The 21,859-nt window shown below is 39.2% G+C and overlaps 2 protein-coding genes across 4 annotated transcripts in view; one reads left to right on the forward strand and one right to left on the reverse strand.

The window, feature by feature from the left end:
• Nucleotides 1–1,621: 1,621 nt before the first annotated feature.
• On the forward strand, nucleotides 1,622–10,298 carry snx11 (sorting nexin 11). Of its 2 annotated transcripts, none has more exons than XM_047378039.1 (7): nucleotides 1,622–1,786; nucleotides 2,922–2,960; nucleotides 3,256–3,342; nucleotides 5,898–5,998; nucleotides 7,228–7,323; nucleotides 7,403–7,627; nucleotides 8,313–10,298. In XM_047378039.1, exons 2-7 carry the CDS (start codon nucleotides 2,937–2,939, stop codon nucleotides 9,382–9,384), a joined length of 1,605 nt encoding a protein of 534 aa, XP_047233995.1. In that variant the 5' UTR covers nucleotides 1,622–1,786; nucleotides 2,922–2,936; the 3' UTR covers nucleotides 9,385–10,298. The 2 variants fall into 2 exon arrangements, with proteins under 2 accessions (XP_047233995.1, XP_047233996.1); XM_047378040.1 differs by lacking the exon at nucleotides 1,622–1,786 and adding an exon at nucleotides 2,805–2,823.
• A 9,477-nt stretch (nucleotides 10,299–19,775) lies between these two features.
• skap1 (src kinase associated phosphoprotein 1) overlaps nucleotides 19,776–21,859 on the reverse strand; it is a 51,371-nt gene continuing 49,287 nt past the window's right edge. For both annotated transcript variants that reach the window (XM_047376441.1, XM_047376440.1), the window contains exons 12-13: nucleotides 20,458–20,560; nucleotides 19,776–20,113 (exon numbers count right to left, since the gene is read on the reverse strand). In XM_047376441.1, the coding sequence (XP_047232397.1) occupies nucleotides 20,468–20,560 (93 nt within the window). In that variant the 3' untranslated portion in view covers nucleotides 19,776–20,113; nucleotides 20,458–20,467. The remainder of the gene's footprint in view (nucleotides 20,114–20,457; nucleotides 20,561–21,859) is intronic.

Below are 21,859 nucleotides of genomic sequence, written 5' to 3' on the forward strand. Positions count from 1 at the left end.
ACAAAGCAGCATTTTCTAACTCACTGATTAATTTATTTGGGGGGACAGCAACCCAAACCTGCCCCTGTATGAAAAATTATACGCTATGGTTTAGCAATTATATAAACGTGTAAATCTATGGGCTTTTCATGTGTTCCGTACAAAAATGGGAGATAAGACAGAGCTGCCTCAAATTTGTTATCGAACCTGTTTTTTCACCTTTAACCAGTTAACTGGTTATTGTCCATCATAAACGAAAAATGTGCGATTATGGCTCACTGGAGACAGAATAAAAACATTGTTGTTGTTATTGTTGTTTTTTTGTTTGTTTTTTTCAGCGTTCTCACAGTTTGACTACTTCTGAAAATTGAGGGAGCTGGGATTTGTCAACAAAATCCAACCTCTTGTGTCATCTTTGAATTCCAGGAGTGAAAAATTAAAAGGTTCTCAGCTCTCAATTACTGCATAGAGAAACCCAATCAATGCCCCTTCTTTACACATAAAAGTCCCCAGATTGTAAAGGGATAGTGCTGCCACATTGTGAGTGGCATTCCTGAGAAGACAAATGAAACAGCACCATATCTTTTCCAGTGGGTTTGGGTTGTCCAAGTTACCGCACCCTGTAGGCGGTCAGACGCCTCGGAGCCCCACCGGTCCTTGGACCCCGGAAACAGTCACCACTTCTATCTAAAGACTCTTAAAGGAACGACTCTCAAACAGTTTCTAACTTTTAGCTCTTTTAATCTAAATTAAGGCAGAGGAATGATTACAGAGATCAGCGCTGAGGCTCCCGTCTCAGATCGTTGCTGTCTGTTAGAGCATGACGAAGAGCCTCAATAGAAGGTCACATATAGTTTTTATATCTGACACTCCAATGCAATGGATGTGCCCTCCCTCAGTGATTATCAGTAGATTATGTGTCACCATTGTGGTGTCTATCTGTTAGATTGTGTAGTAGCGGGTGTCCATACTTAATCTAAGTGTGCTGTAGCTTTCTAATCAACCCAGTTATACCAGCTGCTCCACTAACAAACCCAGTGCCTTCAGGTCATTTATGACAAACCTTGGGCCATTTATCCTTGTACTGTATGTCTATGAGCATTCTTATCCTATTGTAACAAAAGGGAAACATTAGAACTTATATTTATTTCACTATATTATAAAAGGGAAAAACAGCTATGAGCATATTAATTAAGGTTATTCCTAACAGGGTTAAGCAGTGCGACTGTGCGGTGTGTCGTAACATCATCAGACATCAGTAAGTCTTCACATCCTTAGCCGTGTCATAAAGACTATGTGTGAAATTAACCCCTCAAAGCTATAATTATTACATTTACAAAATCACATCGCCTACATCTCATACGTTTTGATTGGGAGAAATCGTTTGAGTTTGTTTGTCACTGTTTTTTTGTCTTACCATAATAAGTACTTAAATAAACCTATAATAAAAGCAGCTGAACAGAAACTTTAGGACTTTTTTATTGGCAAAACTCAGTTCTCCATTTTCGCTCTTCTGTCCGCGAAAAACTTGCCACTCACAATATGGCGGACACGCTGACGGCGCCTGCTCTTGTGGCCCCTCCCTGGTTCTATTCCGAACGTACACGCGTATTCTCCCTAACGCGGTGACGTAATTAGACGTAACAACGACTGTGACTTGCGAAATGGAGGAAGGAGCCGAGAATAAGGCTCAGCCCTCCAAGTGGAAGGTTTTGTTTCCTCCTCAAACCAAAATATCGATAAGCGGGGAAGCGTTGACAACAGCGGGCTGGATAGTAAACAAGAGGCCACGGGAGACTTTGTAAAAGTAAGTAGCTTTTGATTAGCATAAATGTTAGCCATCTTGTTTACAGTATAATCAATCAATCAGGCCTGTAAACAGAAAAACAGAAATAGTTCATGAAGTTACATCTGCTTTGTTTGGCAGTTATTTTCTAAAACACCAACAGAATCCATAACTTTTTTAGTTTTCTTTTGTTTTAAACTGAGTTTCAGGACATTGTACTTGATTGAAGCAGCCGTCAGTAATCGGAGTTGTTTTGAACGATACCTTAGAGGCATTTATCAATTTTGTGGCCTTATTATGGAGGACCTATCCTGCCATAATTGAGACTATATACATACATACCGAATAAAATAATTACTGAGTCTTTTTTTACCTGACAGATTTCGCTGAGCCCATTTATTTATATCATTCTTTTTTACATTCCTTGAACGCTGTATTGTCTTGTCACAACAAGCTTCTGATATTGTTAAAAAATGGAGGCAGGACAGACGCGGTCTTTGGAACATCTTCACCACCTCAGCTTCTCTACCATTGGCTGTGGACAAGCCTCTAGGAAGTAGGGACCAGACCTACCATAATTATGAATACATAGTAAAATAAATGAATGACTCAGTAAAATAATGACTGGGCTAGAAATATAAATTAGTGTGCCATTAAATGCAACACCGACAGTGAGGACCACCAAATCCACAACACTGCCGGCTGACCAAGGAATGCAAAGACAAAACCTAATTTTTCAATTGAAGGAAAGTTAAGTTGAGGAAATAACAAGATTATCACATCATTGTCACGCACGAAAGCAAATGTCTTGAACTATAGTGTGAGTTCTAACTCAAAGTGGATGTTTGCAGATTACATGCTGCTAATTAACTCATTTATAGACTGAAAATGATGGGAGTCATTAGTTGGGATCTCGACGTTTTTTTAATAAAGCGAACAAACCACTGTGTGTCTTGAAAAATTCATTGGTTCTTCTATTAAAAGAATCTGAATCAAGAAACAAAGTACCCACACAAGTGACTCGGCTTATTTGAACTGACCAGCTTCTCCTTTTGAAGGTGATTCACCCACTTATGACAGACACCAAGTATTGAGAACGCACAAATATGCAATCTCTCTAAACGTTTTTTTTTTTTTTGTCTCCTTCTTTTTGCAGTGCAGTCTTGGTAGGATGATTACTAATCACGAAGACGATGTGAGTAACTTGCTACTCTCTCCTCCACAGAGGAAATATTTACTACTAGTTCTCTTTTTGGTAATTTATACGCTGGACAGCAGAAACTGTTCTTTAAACAAACATCCACTGCAGTACCAGATAAAAATAATAATCTTTAATAAGTATTTAGGGAACTTTTTTTTACTTTTTGCAGACGAGGCACATGCTGTTCCTAGATCTTTATCGGTCACACAGATAAAAGTTTTACTGCAGTTTTTTTTTTTGTTTTTTGTTATAAAGGTTTTATCTTAACATCTCTGTTTCTGTCTTAAAGGAGTTTGTTGCTGTGCGAGTCCAAGATCCCCGCATTCAGAACGAGGGTTCTTGGAATTCATACATCGACTACAAAATATTCCTACATGTGAGTATTAACAGTAACATCACATTGAACTGAGGAGCAGCTCAGAGATGAGGATGCAGTATTTTTGGGAATATTTTTATTGTTGGAATAGTTTGATGTGCTTTATTTCACACTTAATATTCTGAGGTTTTCAACATTTCTGATACCTCTTGCTGGGAAAGGGGTTTGCAGTGTTTAATGATTTTCATTGAAATGGTTTCAGAATGATTTACACCGACATCTGCGACGATTGTTTAAAAAACCTGTGAAAAATGTTAACACCTTAAAGAACACACAGAATAATACTTTGAAAGTGTTTTACAGCTCCCTTAAATTATGACATATTTTTGTTATTGTGGAAATCTACAAACCTGATGTCCTTTTAGGTTCAAATTCTCCAGTCTAGGATGTGATTTTACGGTCTAATCTCCAAGCAGATGGATTGCTAACATTTTATTTAGACAGATGTTGATGTTGTCAAGGCTGTAGCTGTGGTTGAAGAATGCTTTGTCAGCAGTAAAAGCCTTGGCACAGATGAATGTGTGGGGTGGGTGTTGACTCATGAACTTGACCAAGATCATATGACCTCACATGAGCCCATATCAATTTGTTTGATTGAATGTTTTTGATCTGTTGTTTAGTGATTTAAAATGATCCACAGAATGTTATAGAAAATTCATTTGGATGAAAACTACTGTGTCAGAGGTTTAAATCTTGGCAGATCATGATACAGACATAGGAAAAATAAACTTCCCTTGACAGTACAGTCATGGTAAAAACTAAGTACACTCCACTCCATGATCCTGCTTGTAGTGCGATCGTTGCAACAGTCACTCTTCAAGCAGTAGCACTATTGTATTGCACTATTTTGGGTCCACTTTTTTCTCCAAAGTGGCTTCAGTTCATTGATGTTTACAAACATTAATTTCTACACAGCTCTCACGAGGTCCCACAGTATTTCTATCAGGCTAAGATCTGGACTTTGACTGGGCCATTGCAACAGCTTGATTCATTTCTTTTCCAGTCATTCGGTTGCAGATTTGCTGCTGTGTTTGGGATCATTGTCCTGTTGGTGTTTGGGCCAAGCTTTAACTGTCGGACAGATGAACTCACATTTGACTCTAGAATACTGTGGTATAGTGAGGAGATAATGGTGGACTCGATGGCTGCAAAACAAACCCAAATCATCACACCTCCACCACTGTGCTTTACAGTTGGTATGAGGTGCCACTTTTTTTTTTCTCCTTTCACTCTTCCAAGCAGTGTTTTCTATTTGTCCTGTCATTAACTTTAACATTTAACATGCTAACTGTTGCCTGTAGAGTCTGAGATGGGTTGGCTTTTTTTTTCAGTTTTGCTGAGCATTGCATAGTCTGGTCTTTTGGCGGACTTGTGCGGGATATCCATAATGAGATTAGTAACAAATTAAAATGTTTTCCGCTTGTGATTAACCTTTCTCACTGTAACATGATGGATTTCAAATGGTTTATAAAACTTCCCAGATTTAAATTTATCAACAGTTGCTTCTCTAATGTTACTGGTGATGGTATTTCCTGCTTCAGGATACAGCTGTGTGCTTCAGAGGAGCAATTGCCCAAAACCCCTGCTTTTATATAGGTGGTCACACCTGGCCTCTTCAATTAAAGCAGCAGAGGTGGATTTAGATATTCCCATGACAGAATGTCTTTCATAACTACTCATGGGTGCAGCTCTTTTAAAGTGTACAAATAAAGTTAAGCAAGAGGAGGGGGTATTGAAAATATGTCCCTTAGGACATTCATGCTTGCTTTGATAGCATGACTCTAACCATCACGGGTTAAAGTTGAATCTGTTACAGGGCGTCAGGGTGTAGCAGCTTGTGATGCAAATATCATAGTGGACTGGGTCACGTGTTACTTGAACAAATCTGACATGTGAGGAAGATTTCCACTGGCTATAACCTCGGTGATTTATGCAGGTTTATGCAGCTCGCATTCGAAGTCATTTCCATGCCGCAGAATAACTGAACTAATGTACTTTTAAATATCTTTGGCAGAGAGCTTGGACAGAAAAGATTATTTGTTTGGTTATTAGCAGAGAGCACCAATCTGTCAGCCAGTTTCCTTTTGATCAGTATGTAAAATACTCAAACAAATCAGCTTTTATTTTATCCATATTTGTTAATTGCTTAAAAACTAAAATCTCCCACAATATGAGGTCTTTAAATGCATTAACCAATGGTATGTACCTTTTAAGTTTATAAAATCTAAGATAAGCATAAGAGGCCGATGCTCATAGAAGGGTCTAATCTTGTAAATCTCTTACCGTTGTTTTCGATTCTAAACTATTAACTCTATTAAACAAGCCGCATCACATTTTTTCTGTTTTATCTTTTTTATGTTAGAAAAAAAATCAGAATGAATCAAAATGGGCAGGTCAGATCTGAAAGAAAGCAGATAAACATCTGATCATTGTATTTCAGTTCATTATAACAAATATAAAATATTCAGGGCTCTGATGTGATTTCACAGACTATTTACTAGCTAGTTCTGCGTGACTCACAATTTCAGACTCCTTTGTTTTTGTTTCGCTCTCAGACTAACAGCAAAGCCTTCACGGCCAAGACGTCCTGTGTTCGCCGGCGCTACAGTGAGTTTGAGTGGCTCAAGAAAAAGCTGCAGAAGAATGCAGGCCTGGTGTAAGTCAGATGCTCCTCTGCTTATGTTTGTTGTTTAAAAAGAATACCAGAATATTGTATTGAAAGAAGTCCGTTTATTTCCTGCAAACACTATGACCCTTTATCATCCAGAGGTTCCTCGCACCAGTTTCTGATTAATGTGAATTTGTTAAAAACCCGTGAAAGGATCAACATATGCTTTTGTCGGTTAGGTCAGTCCATGAGTTGTTAATACAATGAAATGAATGAATCGAAGTTAAAACACAGGAGTGATGCTTAAACTGGGGCTAAACGATTCCCACTTAAGTGTAATATTACTTACTCTGCATTTTTAATTTGTGTTGTACCTTCCTATTGTTGATAGTTTGTCTGAATCATTCCCATTAAAAGACAGAAACTCATTAGCTTGGCACACATTATTTATGCTTTTATCACATTACAAGCTCGCCCCACAAGCTTTCTATAGAATTCAGCTCTGTGGACTGAGATGACCTTTTGTTTGTTGTTTTCAGTTGGTGAACACTTACTGTGTTGATTCGGCCATATGTTTTGGATCATCATCCTACTGGAAAGACCCAGTGATGACCAATTTCCTGTTATTCTAAAAAGCTCATAATGTGAAGCAATCTAAAAGAGTTCCCAGGGCCTTTGGGGGAGAAATAGTCCCACAGCATCACAGGTCCTCCACTGTACATAACAATGGGCATAAGGTGCTTTCCCACATATCCATATTTATTTTCAGGCCGATCTCACCTGAAGTGTTTACTGCCAGAAAGCTCAATCTTTCTGGTTTGAATAAAGCACAGTTCCAGTGAAAGATCTGGTCACCCAAAGATCAATAAAAATGGTTGAATTTGTATTGAATTGTTTTAGAATAATATGGACTCAACTGGATCTTATACATTTGGACATGAAGTTGTTTGTCTTGTAAAGGGCTTTGAGATGAACATTTAATGAACAAGCAATTAATAAAGAAACTGCACTGAAGCAAGTTGTTTAAGTACACTGCAGAGAGGTTTTTTTAAATAAATATAACGGCATATATAAAATCTAAAATGCTATTTTCTTTCTAAAACAAAGACACGATGAGACCGAGTGCTTGACCCAACAGTGAATCAGACATGATCCTGAAAGCGGGTTTCATTATTAACATGTTTAAAAACAACTTACTATTTCATTATCAGCATGTGTCACTATATCAGAGATTTGTAACGAAGAAGAAAAAATAAGGCTTTTTTGTTATTCTTTAGTCCAGTCCCAGACCTTCCTGGAAAATCCTTCTTCTTCTTCAACAATGAAACCTTTCTGGAGAAAAGACGGAGAGGACTTCAAGCCTTCTTAGACAAGTCAGTTTTTGTCTTCCTGAATTAAGTTTATTCTGTGCTGAAAGGTTTTATGGACAGTCTCCTTTGGTTTTGGTTCCAGAGTGCTGCACACCACAGTCTGTCTGTCAGACAGCCAGCTCCACCTCTTCCTGCAGACCCAGCTGCCGGTTGGTCACATCCAGGACTGTGTCCAGGGCCTCACACCGTACTCTGTAACGGACGCCATCCTCACCTACGCCTCCTCCAATCGAGGGCTGGCTCAGGCTCAGCAGGAGGACTCCATCAGGGAGCCCAGTCTGACTGTTTCTTATGAGTCAATGGAAAGGTATGACCAGGGAATAATTATACAAATGTGAGCAGAGCCAGGTATATTCTGAAATATGTTTGAATGACTTCTGCATGCATACACAAATGCTTTAGCAAAAAACATTTAAAATATTAAAAAAATACTGTTTGCCATAAAATTCAAGTTCTAGCTATTAAATGCTATTGATGCTTGTTAAGATATTTACTGAGGAAGATCTGGTTGAAATCCAGTATGAATTTTATCCATCTGTCATTTCATTCATCCATCCTTCCATCCATCCATCATCTGTGTCTTCTTGCTTCATATTTAACTTGCTTCACATCCCGAACTCTGTTGAAATATCGTCCTTCATTTATAGTGAACTTTTGCATTTACACTTTAAGATGGACTAACATGGAGTGAAAACGCTAAAAGTTGGAGTCTGGAAAAGTCTGGAATCATGCAATGAAAAATGAGTAGGAACCCTGAAGTAAGAAGCTGGTTAGGTTAAACTGGATTTAACGAAATGAGAAACAGGAAGTCTGGCTCAGCACAAATTGTTCAGTTTACTACAACTTTTTTTAAAGGCTGCGTCTCATACCTTCACTTGTATAGATCAGATATAAACGTTGTATCTGGTAAACAATGTACAATCTTTATATTACTGATGGGGGATTTATGTCATCAGATATTAAGTGAGTGTTTTCTTGTTACCTCTCCACAGTCCGGCACCTCACCAGCCTTCCCTACAACCGAACACAACAATTAACTCTAAACCAGCCCCAGGTGGAGATTCAGACCCTCTGGAAGATATATCGGAGCTCTGTGAGCAGAAACCAGATGAAACGCAGCACAGGGGACACGCCTCTATAAGGATCTCCCAGAAGAGCAACCAGCTGGAGGCCGTTGTTGAGGAGTATGGCTCCACACAGGCCTCATTCTATCTGGGTGAGATCCAGGATGATTCAGCGAGCCTCAGCCCTGCAGAACAAAGCTGTGTGATTCAGACTCCTGTAGAAGTGCACTCACCCATGGGGACAGGCTACGAAGACAGCTATGAAGGGGACAGTGTCTTTGAAGACAATACCGAAGAAAGGAAAAAATCAGAGTCTGAAATTTGTGTGGATTTTGACGATGTTTTGGCTGTGAAAGATAATAATGAGGAAGTTGTAGAAAGCCATGCTGCATCAGAAAACCTCTCTGAGGCTTGTAAAGGTCACCTAGCAGATGTCAAACCGGATAACGAAACAGAGTCAGAGAGCAAAGAAAGTGACGAATCAGGAGACAAAGAGGAGACGCCCCTTCAGTCAATAATTCATGAGGAGAGTTGGAATGTGATTAGTGAACCAGAGGTGGATCTTAGTGACTCACGACATCAAATGCAACAAGAAGAAACTGAAAACGAGGACAGCCACTCGCTGCCGTCTTCCAATGAGAGCATCATCAGGTGCAGTGAGGAGGAAAGTTTAGGCGAGGAAACAGAGGACTCGATGCAGGTGAAGTCTCCTGATGTCAGTAACTGGTCAGAAGTGGAGGGCTCTAGTAGTAACATATTTTACATCAATGGAGGTAATGAGGACAAAGAGGATGCTCAGAACTGGGAGGTTGAAGACCAGCAGTACACCACCAAGAGTAAATCTCCTGAGCCTAAATCTGCTGCAGCTGATGTAGATCTGACTGAAAACGGTGACTTTAGCATTTTGGAGACCATTCGTCAGTCTGGAGTAGATGATGGTAAATTTACAAAACAGGAAGCATCGGCATTGATACCGTTGGAGGGCTCAGAGGAGGTTTAGGAGGTGCCGGTACATCAGTGAAATCAAACTTACACTGGCTGAATAAAAGCTGCTCCATCATACTGAGCCAGAACGATGAATCTTTAGTTTCTTCCAAAGGTACATAAACAAGGCACACACAAAATGTGCTGCTGCATATACAGTGCCTTGCAATTGTATTTATAGACTTTTTTTTCACATTTTGTTATGCTCCAAACACCAACTTCTGTGTATTCTATTGGAATTTCATGTTATAGACCAACACAAAGTAGCACATCATTGTGAAATAGAAGGAAAAGGAAACGAGGCATTCAACAGGTTTCACCAATAAACATCTGAGTAATTGTGTGCGTTTGTATTCAGAACTACCTTTTACTGCAGTTACAGCTGCAAGTCCTTTTGAGTATGTCTTATACCAGCTTTGCACATATAGAAACTGTAGGTCGATTTAGGTCTGGACTTTGACTAGGCCATTCTAGCACATGATTATGCTTTGGTTTAAACGTTTCCATTGTAGCTTTTGGCTGTATGATTAGTGTTTTACTGCTGGAAGGTAACCCTCACTCCTAGCCGAAAATCTTTTTCAGCCTTTAGCAAGTTTTCTGGGATTGTCCCGTATTTCGCTCCATGTTCCAATCAACTCTGAGTAGCTTCCCTCTTCCTGCTGAAGGAAATGATCCTAACTGCATAATGTTGCCACTCCATGATGTGATTAATGCTCTCCTTGCTCCGTCTGCCAGGTTGACATCTGTGCCATACACCTCAATTTTCAGGATTTTCTGTGTCCGTTTCAGTTTTCTGTTTTATAACCTAATTCTGCTTTAAACTTCTCCACAACTTTGTCCCTGACCTGTCTGCTTTGTTTCTTGGTCTTGATCATGCTGTTTTTTGGCAACCCTTTACATGTTAATAAAGATTATGTAGATATAAATGAACTGTGACTTTGGAATGCCGTTGTTTCACTGGATTTTATTTAGGAGCATCAGAGTAAATGGGATGAGTACACTTCTGCCACACTTCAGATTGTTATGTCTAGAGTTTTGTTTTAGGACTATATATTATTTTTCTTTCAGTTTACAACTATGCAAAACTGTTTGTTGGTTTGTCACATAAAATCCCAATAAAATACATTGAAGTTTGTAGTTGTAAGAAAAGTACAAGGGGTATGAATACTTTTGTAAGACATAAATCCTCACAATGTTCCATAACAGTTAAGCAAGGGAATATGAATCCAAGAGTATCAGATTTAGATTTAAGTTTTCCTCTCATGTTGTTGCTGTAGCATTTAAAATGAGCTAATCAGATAAAAAAAGTGGCTCAGTTTAAATTAAATATTTCTCATCAGTTTGATCTGATTTAATTATTTTGACCACCAGATGGCGTTAGAGGTACAGAGTTCACAGAAAGATGTTTGAGTATTATTTGCCATCAGCATCTTAAAGAGAATTTGTAAAATGGAAAATACACTGGAATAGTGAGATAAAGTCTTGCTTAAAAAAAAAAGCAATATTTTTCTAAAAATGCTTCGGCTGTGAGTGAAAACATTTTTGATATTCCAGCTTCATCGAGGCTTTACTGGAAGGGGAATCTTTTTCTGCAGAGTATTTTTCAGAATAACAAAGAGGTCTCTTATTCCTGGCCTCATGTTTGGCCTGTTTTCCTATTGCTTGCCAGTGTATTGTTGATAGGAGTCACCAACACAGATAAGCTTCAACTAAACAGTCAGTCATTTTCTACCGCTTATTCCATAGTGGGTCACGGGGGAGCTGGTGCCTATCTCCAGCAGTCTACGGGCGAGAGGCAGGGTACACCCTGGATAGGTTGCCAGTTTATTGCAGGGCAACACACAAACAACCATGCACACACTCATTCATACACCTAAGGGCAATTTAGAGTTACCAATTAATCTAACAGGCATGTCTTTGGACTGTGGGAGGAAGCAGGAGTACCCAGAGAGAACCCACGCATGCACAGGGAGAACATGCAAACTCCATGCAGAAAGACTCCTGGCCATTCATTGACTAAATACATTTATTGGCAGAGGTGTAGATGAATGAATCTTACTACATCATACTCACTACAGCATAATCCAACCTTTAATTTCAAAAGTTTTTGGGGTCAGAAAGAATATCCCACGTTAAAATAAAATTAACAAAATGACCTGTGGCACTATAATTGGTACCTCTAATAATCCCTTTCAAATAAGTATAACTAGAATTTGTTAATTCACGCTTTACCTTTTTGTTTTACTTGATCATCACAGTTCCTGGGAACTTCTAATTAGTAATTCACGACTTTCTGTTTTCCTGACACGGGCCCACTTCTCTTAACCATTGGTGAGCGAGTAAATTTGTCCATGTCTGCAGTTCACTTCTCTGATAGCCTGGATACCCATGTGAAACATATATATATATATTTCATACAGTTCACATTCAGATTCCTCCAATAACACTTAGAGGGACCTCACATTTAGAGCACTTAACTGGGGGTACTTGCAGTTTGCTTGGATGGGTTGCTGTAATTTCCTACACAATTTATTTCAAAATATTCTTGAGCATGGGTGTTTTTCTTTCAATACATGAGCCTTGAGTACAACTGGTCAAAAAACTGTCGATTGTTTCAGTTTGACTAATCTATTTTCACACTACTGCTTTTCATACTTGTGATTTTTGCTGCATTTTAAAGGGAGCCTGCATTGTCTACTGAACAGGTGTTTTTGTTTATTTTCCTTTGACAAAAGAGAATGTGAATTTAAAAGGGGAAATAACCACCACAGTGACTGTATCCGAAGTTTGTTTAAATAAATAAAAATTTTCTTCCACATCTTTTTCTTTTTTTTCATCCTCACTGCTCTGTCAAAATTGAAGTTACTGGAACAAAGCTGCCAACTATTGCACACTAACTGAAATATTTCAGGTCTTTTATTGTCTTAATACGGATGATATTGGCATACAGCTCATGAAAACCCAAAATTCCTATCTCACAAAATTAGCATATCATTAAAAGGGTCTCTAAACGAGCTATGAACCTAATCATCTGAATCAATGAGTTAACTCTAAACACCTGCAAAAGATTCCTGAGGTCTTTAAAACTCCCAGCCTGGTTCATCACTCAAAACCCCAATCATGGGTAAGACTGCCGACCTGACTGCTGTCCAGAAGGCCACTATTGACACCCTCAAGCAAGAGGGTAAGACACAGAAAGAAATTTCTGAACGAATAGGCTGTTCCCAGAGTGCTGCATCAAGGCACCTCAGTGGGAAGTCTGTTTGAAGGAAAAAGTGTGGCAGAAAACGCTGCACAATGAGAAGAGGTGACCGGACCCTGAGGAAGATTGTGGAGAAGGGCCGATTCCAGACCTTGGGGGACCTGCGGAAGCAGTGGACTGAGTCTGGAGTAGAAACATCCAGAGCCACCGTGCACAGGCGTGTGCAGGAAATGGGCTACAGGTGCCACATTCCCCAGGTCAAGCCACTTTTGAACCAGAAACAGCAGCAGAAGCGCCTGACCTGGTCTACAGAGAAGCAGCACTGGACTGTTGCTCAGTGGTCCAAAGTACTTTTTTCGGATGAAAGCAAATTCTGCATGTCATTCGGAAATCAAGGTGCCAGAGTCTGGAGGAAGACTGGGGAGAAGGAAATACCAAAATGCCAGAAGTCCAGTGTCAAGTACCCACAGTCAGTGATGGTCTGGGGTGCCGTGTCAGCTGCTGGTGTTGGTCCACTGTGTTTTATCAAGGGCAGGGTCAATGCAGCTAGCTATCAGGAGATTTTGGAGCACTTCATGCTTCCATCTGCTGAAAAGCTTTATGGAGATGAAGATTTCATTTTTCAGCACGACCTGGCACCTGCTCACAGTGCCAAAACCACTGGTAAATGGTTTACTGACCATGGTATCACTGTGCTCAATTGGCCTGCCAACTCTCCTGACCTGAACCCCATAGAGAATCTGTGGGATATTGTGAAGAGAACGTTGAGAGACTCAAGACCCAACACTCTGGATGAGCTAAAGGCCGCTATCGAAGCATCCTGGGCCTCCATAAGACCTCAGCAGTGCCACAGGCTGATTGCCTCCATGCCACGCCGCATTGAAGCAGTCATTTCTGCAAAAGGATTCCCGACCAAGTATTGAGCATAACTGTACATGATTATTTGAAGGTTGACGTTTTTTGTATTAAAAACACTTTTATTTTATTGGTCGGATGAAATATGCTAATTTTGTGAGATAGGAATTTTAGGTTTTCATGAGCTGTATGCCACAATCATCCGTATTAAGACAATAAAAGACCTGAAATATTTCAGTTAGTGTGCAATGAATCTAAAATATATTAATGTTAAATTTTCATTATTACATTATGGAAAATAAGGAACTTTATCACAATATGCTAATATTTTGAGAAGGACCTGTATGTACAGTACAGACCAAAAGTTTGGACTCACCTTCTCATTCAAAGAGTTTTCTTTATTTTCATGACTATGAATATTGTAGCTACCCACTGAAGGCATCAAAACTATGAATTAACACATGTGGAATTATATACTGAACAAAAAAGTGTGAAACAACTGAAAATATATCTTATATTCTAGGTTCTTCAAAGTAGCCACCTTTTGCTTTGATTACTGCTCCGCACACTCTTGGCATTCTGTTGATGAGCTTCAAGAGGTAGTCACCTGAAATGGTTTTCACTTCACAGGTGTGCCCTGACAGGTTTAATAAGTGGGATTTCAAGCCTTATAAATGGGGTTGGGACCATCAGTTGTCTTGTGCAGGAGGTGGATACAGTACACAGCTGATAGTCCTACTGAATAGACTGTTAGAATTTGTATTATGGCAAGAAAAAAGCAGCTAAGTAAAGGAAAACGAGTGGCCATCATTACTTTAAGAAATGAAGGTCAGTCAGTCCGAACAATTGGGAAAATTGTGAAAGTGTCCCCAAGTGCAGTCGCAAAAACCATCAAGAGCTACAAAGAAACTGGCTCACATGAGGGCTGCCCCAGGAAAGGAAGACCAAGAGTCACCTCTGCTGCGGACAATAAGTTCATCCGAGTCACCGGCCTCAGAAATCGCAGGTTAACAGCAGCTCAGATTAGAGAACAGGTCAATGCCACACAGAGTTCTAGCAGCAGACACATCTCTAGAACAACTGTTAAGAGGAGACTGTGTGAATCAGGCCTTCATGGTAAAATAGCTGCTAGGAAACCACTGCTGAGGACAGGCAACAAGCAGAAGAGACTTGTTTGGGCTAAAGAACACAAGGAATGGACATTAGACCAGTTGAAATCTGTGCTTTGGTCTGATGCGTCCAAGTTTGAGATTTTTGGTTCCAACCACCGTGTCTTTGTGCGGCGCAGAAGAAGTGAACGGATGGACTCTACATGCCTGGTTCCCACCGTGAAGCATGGAGGAGGAGGTGTGATGATGTGGGGGTGCTTTGCTGGTGACACTGTTGGGGATTTATTCAAAATTGAAGGCATACTGAACCAGCATGGCTACCACAGCATCTTACAGCGGCATGCTATTCCGTCTGGTTTGCATTTAGTTGGACCATCATTTATTTTTCAACAGGACAATGACCCCAAACACACCTCCAGGCTGTGTAAGGGCTATTTGACCAAGAAGGAGAGAGATGGGGTGCTGCGCCAGATGACCTGGCCTCCACAGTCACCGGACCTGAACCCAATTGAGATGGTTTGGGGTGAGCTGGACCACAGAGTGAAGGCAAAAGGGCCAACAAGTGCTAAGCATCTCTGGGATCTCCTTCAAGACTGTTGGAAAACCATTTCAGGTGACTACCTCTTGAAGCTCATCAACAGAATGCCAAGAGTGTGTGGAGCAGTAATCAAAGCAAAAGGTGGCTACTTTGAAGAACCTAGAAAATAAGATATTTTCAGTTGTTTCACACTTTTTTGTTCAGTATATAATTCCACATGTGTTAATTAATAGTTTTGATGCCTTCAGTGTGAAGCTACAATATTCATAGTCATGAAAATAATGAGAAGAATGAGGTGTGTCCAAGCGTTTGGTCTGTACTGTATATGTATGTATGTATGTATTTATATATATATATATATATATATGTATATATATATAGCCCTAATCCTTAGCCCTTTTCTGAGACCTAATAAAAATGTGTATTAATAATAGGGGCCTGCCATAGCAATGCATGGCAGGCCCCTATTATTATTCACCTGGTCAAAACCTATCTCCGTTAATGCGGCCCGAACTGCAGCGCGCACCCCCACAATATATACATCAAAACGTCCGGCTCGGTCCCGGGAGGTGTGCTATTACTTTTATTGGCGTTTCGCCATACTTTCACCTAGAAACACAATTTGACTTTCAGTTTGTAGAAAAATCCGCTGGTTCTTCAGAAGTGAAAACGGTTTGTTGATAACTGCTACGGTTTCTCTAAAATTAGACTCAAAGCGACACAAAGTTTACGAGAAAATCACACTCTTAACAGTGGAGATGGCAGTTACTAGAGTGTAGAAAGAGTTGATTTTTCCAGGAAAAATGAGTTTCAACTGGCCATCACGGCCACAGATTTTCCTCTACAGTCACAATTTTAGGTCAGATTGTAGGGCCGGGCCTCTGCTTTCACACAATAATTTCAAAATTGTTCTAAGTCTCATAGTTTTCTATCAAAACACCCTCGATCGCCAAGACTCACAGGAATTCTGTAGGCCTTCTCCCATGTATTTTCAATGAGAGTTTGACCAGTAATCCATGAGTGACACCATTTATTTCCATAATCATATTTTATACTGTGAATGACATAGAGCTATGAAAATCTCCATGATTGGGGACGAGGGATAGCTGTCGCCCACAGTTTAAAAAAATTTCAAATACCATGTACGGTTTCCGAGACATTAGACTTTGTTCGGGAGCATGTTCAGGCATTTTTGTCTTTTTCTCCATTTTCCTCCTCTTTTCATCCAGTGTTGTGTCTTTATTATTATCTTTTCAAAAATAAAGGATGAATATTAATGTTCCCCTGTCCGTTCTGATAAAAACGGTCCAAGAATGACATCGATCGCCCCTACGGTTTCAGAGTTATAGCCAGTTGTTCGGGAGCATGCGCCTCCATGTTATAAAGCCTAGACCAGGGGAGACACAGAGTGAGGTGCTGCGTGAGTGAGAAACAGCAGGTGTCAAGTTACACTGACGCTCTTTGCTGATTGGCTGATTCATTCCTCACTGTTCTATTTATAGCTCTGTGTATCTCCTACTGTATATGTCTGGATGTGATTCTGTCTTTCTTTCTGCCTCTCTGTGTCTCACACTCAGACACACACCCACACACACACACCCACACACACCCACACACACACACACACACACACACACACACACACACACACACACACCCACCCACACACACAGACACACACCCACACACACAGACACACACCCACACACACACACCCACACACACATGCATGGATTACTATCTTTCTGAGGACTTTGCATTGACTTTCATTGATATTCATTCATTTCTATGGCTTAAACCTGACCCGACCCCTAACCCTTTGACCAGCTTCATAGGAGGCAACTACATGGCGGCCATGTTGTGTGGGGAACTTAAACAGCATGTACTGCTGTTCCAACACCCAGACAACAGTGATTGACCCTAAAGGTCAATTTCTTTCATCAACCCTCCATGCTTATTAATGATTATTTAAAGCTTATAATAACATACACAATGGTTTTACAATAGCAAGCAGGTTCTATATAACTAATAGAAATAACCCAGACCTGAAGTGACAACCATGCTTGATTTTCAAAATAAGACAAAACATGCTCTACAAAATAAAAGCCTTTAAACAATAGATGATTGCAGGAGTGGGCTTCACACTACTCTTGGAGCTCAACCAGTATTGGAAATAGGACCATGTTGGCCTTTTAAAATAAAGCCTACTGAAACTTTCAAAATAAAAGCCCAACCCTTCCATAGTTACTATGAATTTTGTGAGTTGACAAGTGCATAGAAAATGATTTTTAAATAGCAAGCAGGTTCTATTTAACTAATGGAACTAATCCAGACCTGAAGGGACAACCATGCTGGACTTTCAAAATAAGACAAAACATGCTCTACAAAATAAAAGCCTTTGCATTTTAAACAATAGATCATTTCAGGACTGGGCTTCACACTAATGTTGGAGCTCACCCAGTGTTGCCCATTTAAAATAAGGCTTACTGAAAATTTCAAAATAAAAGCCTCAGTCTTCCAGAGTTACTAGTAATATTTTAAGCTGATAATAGCATACATAATGAATTTAGAATAGCAACCAGGTTCTGTATAACTAGTGGAACTACGCCAGACCTGAAAGTACAACCATGCTGGACTTTCAAAATAAGACAAAACATGCTCTACAAAATAAAAGCCTTTGCATTTTAAACAATAGATCATTTCAGGACTGAGCTTCACACGAATGTTGGAGCTCACCCAGTGTTGGAAATGGGACTATGTTGGCCCTTTTTATAATAAGGCTTACTGAAAATTTCAAAATAAAATCTTCAGTCTTTCAGAGTTAATAGTAATTTTTTTAATTGATAACAGCATAGACAATGAATTTTAAATAGCAAGCTCCGGTCCAAGAAGCACGCACCAAGAGGCAGGCCCCGTCTAAATTTCTTCCGAAATTTTCTAGTGTTATTTATTATGTTATTACGTAAGAGAAATGACATGACAATGCCCCCTAGCCACCTTGTTACCTTTGACATTTTGCCCCTGTGACACACACAATAACTGCCCCTACCGCAGTATAGATAAGCCAACTGTGGAACCTGGAATGTGTTTCGCTTTTGGTCCAGATTCCTGGACAGTTGTGAGTGACATTGTAAAATAAACTAACTTGTCAGACAACGCAACAACTTTGTAACATTTCTGCTTCAGCACAGAGGAGCAAGTTTGAGCAGAGAGGGGCTGAAAGACAACACACACACACACAAGGGGGAGAACAGAAGAGGATTCTACGTGCTTTGAGCAGGAGGAGATAAGTGAGGAGAAGCCATTTTTATCTGATTATTCAGGTTTTATGACTCAAGACAGTAGTTTGTTATAAAGTAGATATGATGAGATGGAGACAGAAATTACAAGAGGCACTGAGCTACAGTCAACGCAGGGAGGATGAGACAGTGAGGGAAAAGAGAATAGACTGAGAAGAAAACAAAAAGAGGGAAAGACAATCACAAAACACAAACACACAAATACAAGAGGTTTAACCTAAAGTTTGGTGGTCAGTTAGCAGTGGCACTAGGCTTTAGATTTTCCCATGATGACATCTAACACTAAGGTAATAAGTGTCAACCACTCATTTTCGTTTTATTTAAAGTTTGAAGCAAATGTGCTGTTCTGAATGGGCCATCTTCGCTTCCACTGTAAGTGCAGAACATCCATGCTGCTTTATTTATTATTAGGGCCTTTATTGCAGCGTATTAAAGGGTTGTATTGTGTCGCTCTGTTTAAATTTTTAACAGTGTAATTGTGTGAAAACAAAATACGTTCGGTGGTCTGGCTCTCTAATTTACATATTTTTCTCATTTGCAGGTTTGAATATGTCAATACTTCCCTGTCATTAAAGGAGTCCCACAGAGTCAAATTATGATCACAATAAAATTTTTAATACACACATGCATGGTGTTGTGTTCAATTTTATAGCTTTCCTTAGGTTTGATTCAGTTGTATATCTCAGTATTTATTACTATTTTGTAGTACATCATAGTACCATGAACTGTATAAGCTTTCTGAGATTCCTACTAATATTCCGCCCTAGAATCCAGTTATATATGCCTTTTTTTGACTTTTAGCACCTGCCCCTTTTAGTGGTCTATGCACAGCCCTGCTGCAGAAGTATTTTTGTATCAGTCTGCAGATTTGCACCTTGCCACAAGGTCTACAAACAACTAGTTTGACTTCATTGCTCGGTTTCTGCTCTGTTATAAACAGTTGACTGTGAGACCTTGTATAGACAAATGTGTTCCATTCCAAATTCTGTTAAATCAGCTAAACTTACAACCATTGGATCCAAATGAAGTTGGAAATAAGATGCATCTAAGCTCAGTTTTCAAGTGTCAGTGTTTTGTCATCATGGGCTGTTTTGTGCAAATTATTTACAAAAATCTTTAAGGTGCGAAAATATGGAAATAGTTGTGAATACGTTCTGGCAGCGCTGTAGCTTTTTAGTTTATATTAAAAACAAAGGAAACAATATATGTTTTAAGACAATATTTTAAATTGACCTCATTTTGATATTTTACTGACTGCGTCCATGTACAAATCATTAAGGTTAATTTCAATTAAAGGTTTTCTTCCACTCTTCATCACATCTTCCGCTTAAATTTTACTTATTTGACCAGTGCTGCCACCTAGCGCCCAAAACTGAAAGTAAAAGGAAAAAGAAAAAACGAATATTTTAATTTCTGAAACTTTGTTGCTTTATTCCAAGTATTTAACATGCACATAATTCTCTACTAAATATTCAAAATTAAGTAATAGAAATATTTTAAGGCAGTAATATTACACATGTTACTTATTCTGATGTTTGATAAATGTTTCAATTTGCATCAGTTATTTCTAGATAAATACATCCAAAATGACAGTTCTAGCTTTCACATCAAATGAGTCTGCAGACATATAAATGTGGTTTATGGGGTACAGGAGGATCTACTAACAAGGAGAATCATGAAGCATTTACATCATAAAAAGTGAGGAAAAATGTCAGCATCAGTCTGGTGTGTCAACGATAAGACTGTGGAGGAAATGGGAAAAAAACAACAAATCAGTAAAACTTGCATTAATAATTCAGAGTACCTTTTAATCTGTGCCTATCTAACTGTATATCAGAATAATTTTCTTAGGACAACCATCGCTGTAATCAGGCTTTCCTCGCACATGTTTATTCACAAACTCTGGCCATTACAACTCTCAGATTGCCTTGTGCAGTACTTCTCCCAGCCAGAAGATGCCATAAACGGCAGGTCAATGACTGTATATACTTCAGTGGCAATCTGGATGAGTACCAGGGGGACTGTTTCTGTGTATTAGGCCACAGTAATGGTCCATAATGCTCATGATAAGAGAGTGCCTGGGTACCTGTGGGAGCTTAGAGGATGTAGGCAGGCTGCAGGAAGTCCTTGGGGACGATACCCATGGTGCCGTTCAGTTCGCCAACCCACCAGCCGTGGATGTTGTACTCCTGGACACAAGAAGTAGCAAATAACAGAATCTCTGAGGGGTTCCAGGAACAAGTAAATTAAACTAAATATGGGTGATTTTACATGATTTCACTGTGTGTGTCAAAGAAATTAAAAGATAAAATTGAAAACTGCAAAAACTTTAAAGTTAAGATTGTCTTCCTCCTGCATGAAGTCAATTATATGAATGACATGGAGGAGACTCTACATCCCATCCAACAAACAGCCGTTTACAATATTCTAATGCACACTGGGGCTCATTAGCCTCGAGGGTTTTCATTAAAATTGGGCAAAACAGTAAACAAGGCAATCAAGACGGCGAGTATCTAAAATAAAACTGTTTTTTTTTTTATCAGCTCAAAAGCCATAAACACAGCTGGCCTCTTTTCACCAGACTAATTAAGTTTAAATGTTTGCCCTGGAAAGACAGAAAAGACATGATGTGACTTTATTAAAATAGCTTTTACTTCCAAAACCAGAATCAAGTTGGAACATTTTATCTATACACAGAATAATCACAGTGGTCTTTTGAAAAATAAATTAATTAATAGCCTAAATCAAATACTTTTAAGGGTGTTTTACAATACAGAAAAATAAAATGTGATATATTAGAAAATATTTTTATTCTTATTCTGAAAGCATTGTTTCCAAATTGATAGCAGAAAAAAAACCATAAAAACAAAAGATTTGATTCAATTGTTTAAAAAATACATGTAAATGAATTTGTGAAATTTTATATTTGAACTATAATCATAAAAGCAAAAAAAAGATTGGTTAGAATTGCTAAACTTAAAATATAAACACCCAATTAAAGCTATTAAAGCTATTATCTGACACACGTAAATATTTACGATTTTTTTTTTTTTTTTTGCATTTAATAGATGCAGCAAATAAAACTAATGAAACTAATATAAAATATAAAAATAAAAACAAAATAAATCAGATAATATAAGAATCCATGAGCAACCAGTGTGGGTAAAAAAAAAAATCCATGGAGTCTTATTGATCACATTTGATAATCTGATCAAAGCAGTAGGAGCTGAACTCCCAGCAGAGGACGGGACCCGCCGGCCCATCATCTCTGTTCTCCCGCATAACGAAACAGACAGCAGCAAAGATGCAGGAGATGAAACACGAACAGGAGAACGGATGGTGTGCGAGTTTGAGTAGGTGAACATGAGAAAGTTCTGCTTCTTGTTGCAGAAGCACAAACAGGCTGACAGGAAGCGCTCCATGTTTAAGGTTTAGGCGATCTGCGGGACTTGACACCTCTCTGCAGCCAGAGGAATGAGGCCTGCAGC

The sequence above is a fragment of the Girardinichthys multiradiatus genome, chromosome 10 (assembly GCF_021462225.1).
Source record: "Girardinichthys multiradiatus isolate DD_20200921_A chromosome 10, DD_fGirMul_XY1, whole genome shotgun sequence".
Classification (NCBI taxonomy): Eukaryota; Metazoa; Chordata; class Actinopteri; order Cyprinodontiformes; family Goodeidae; genus Girardinichthys; species Girardinichthys multiradiatus.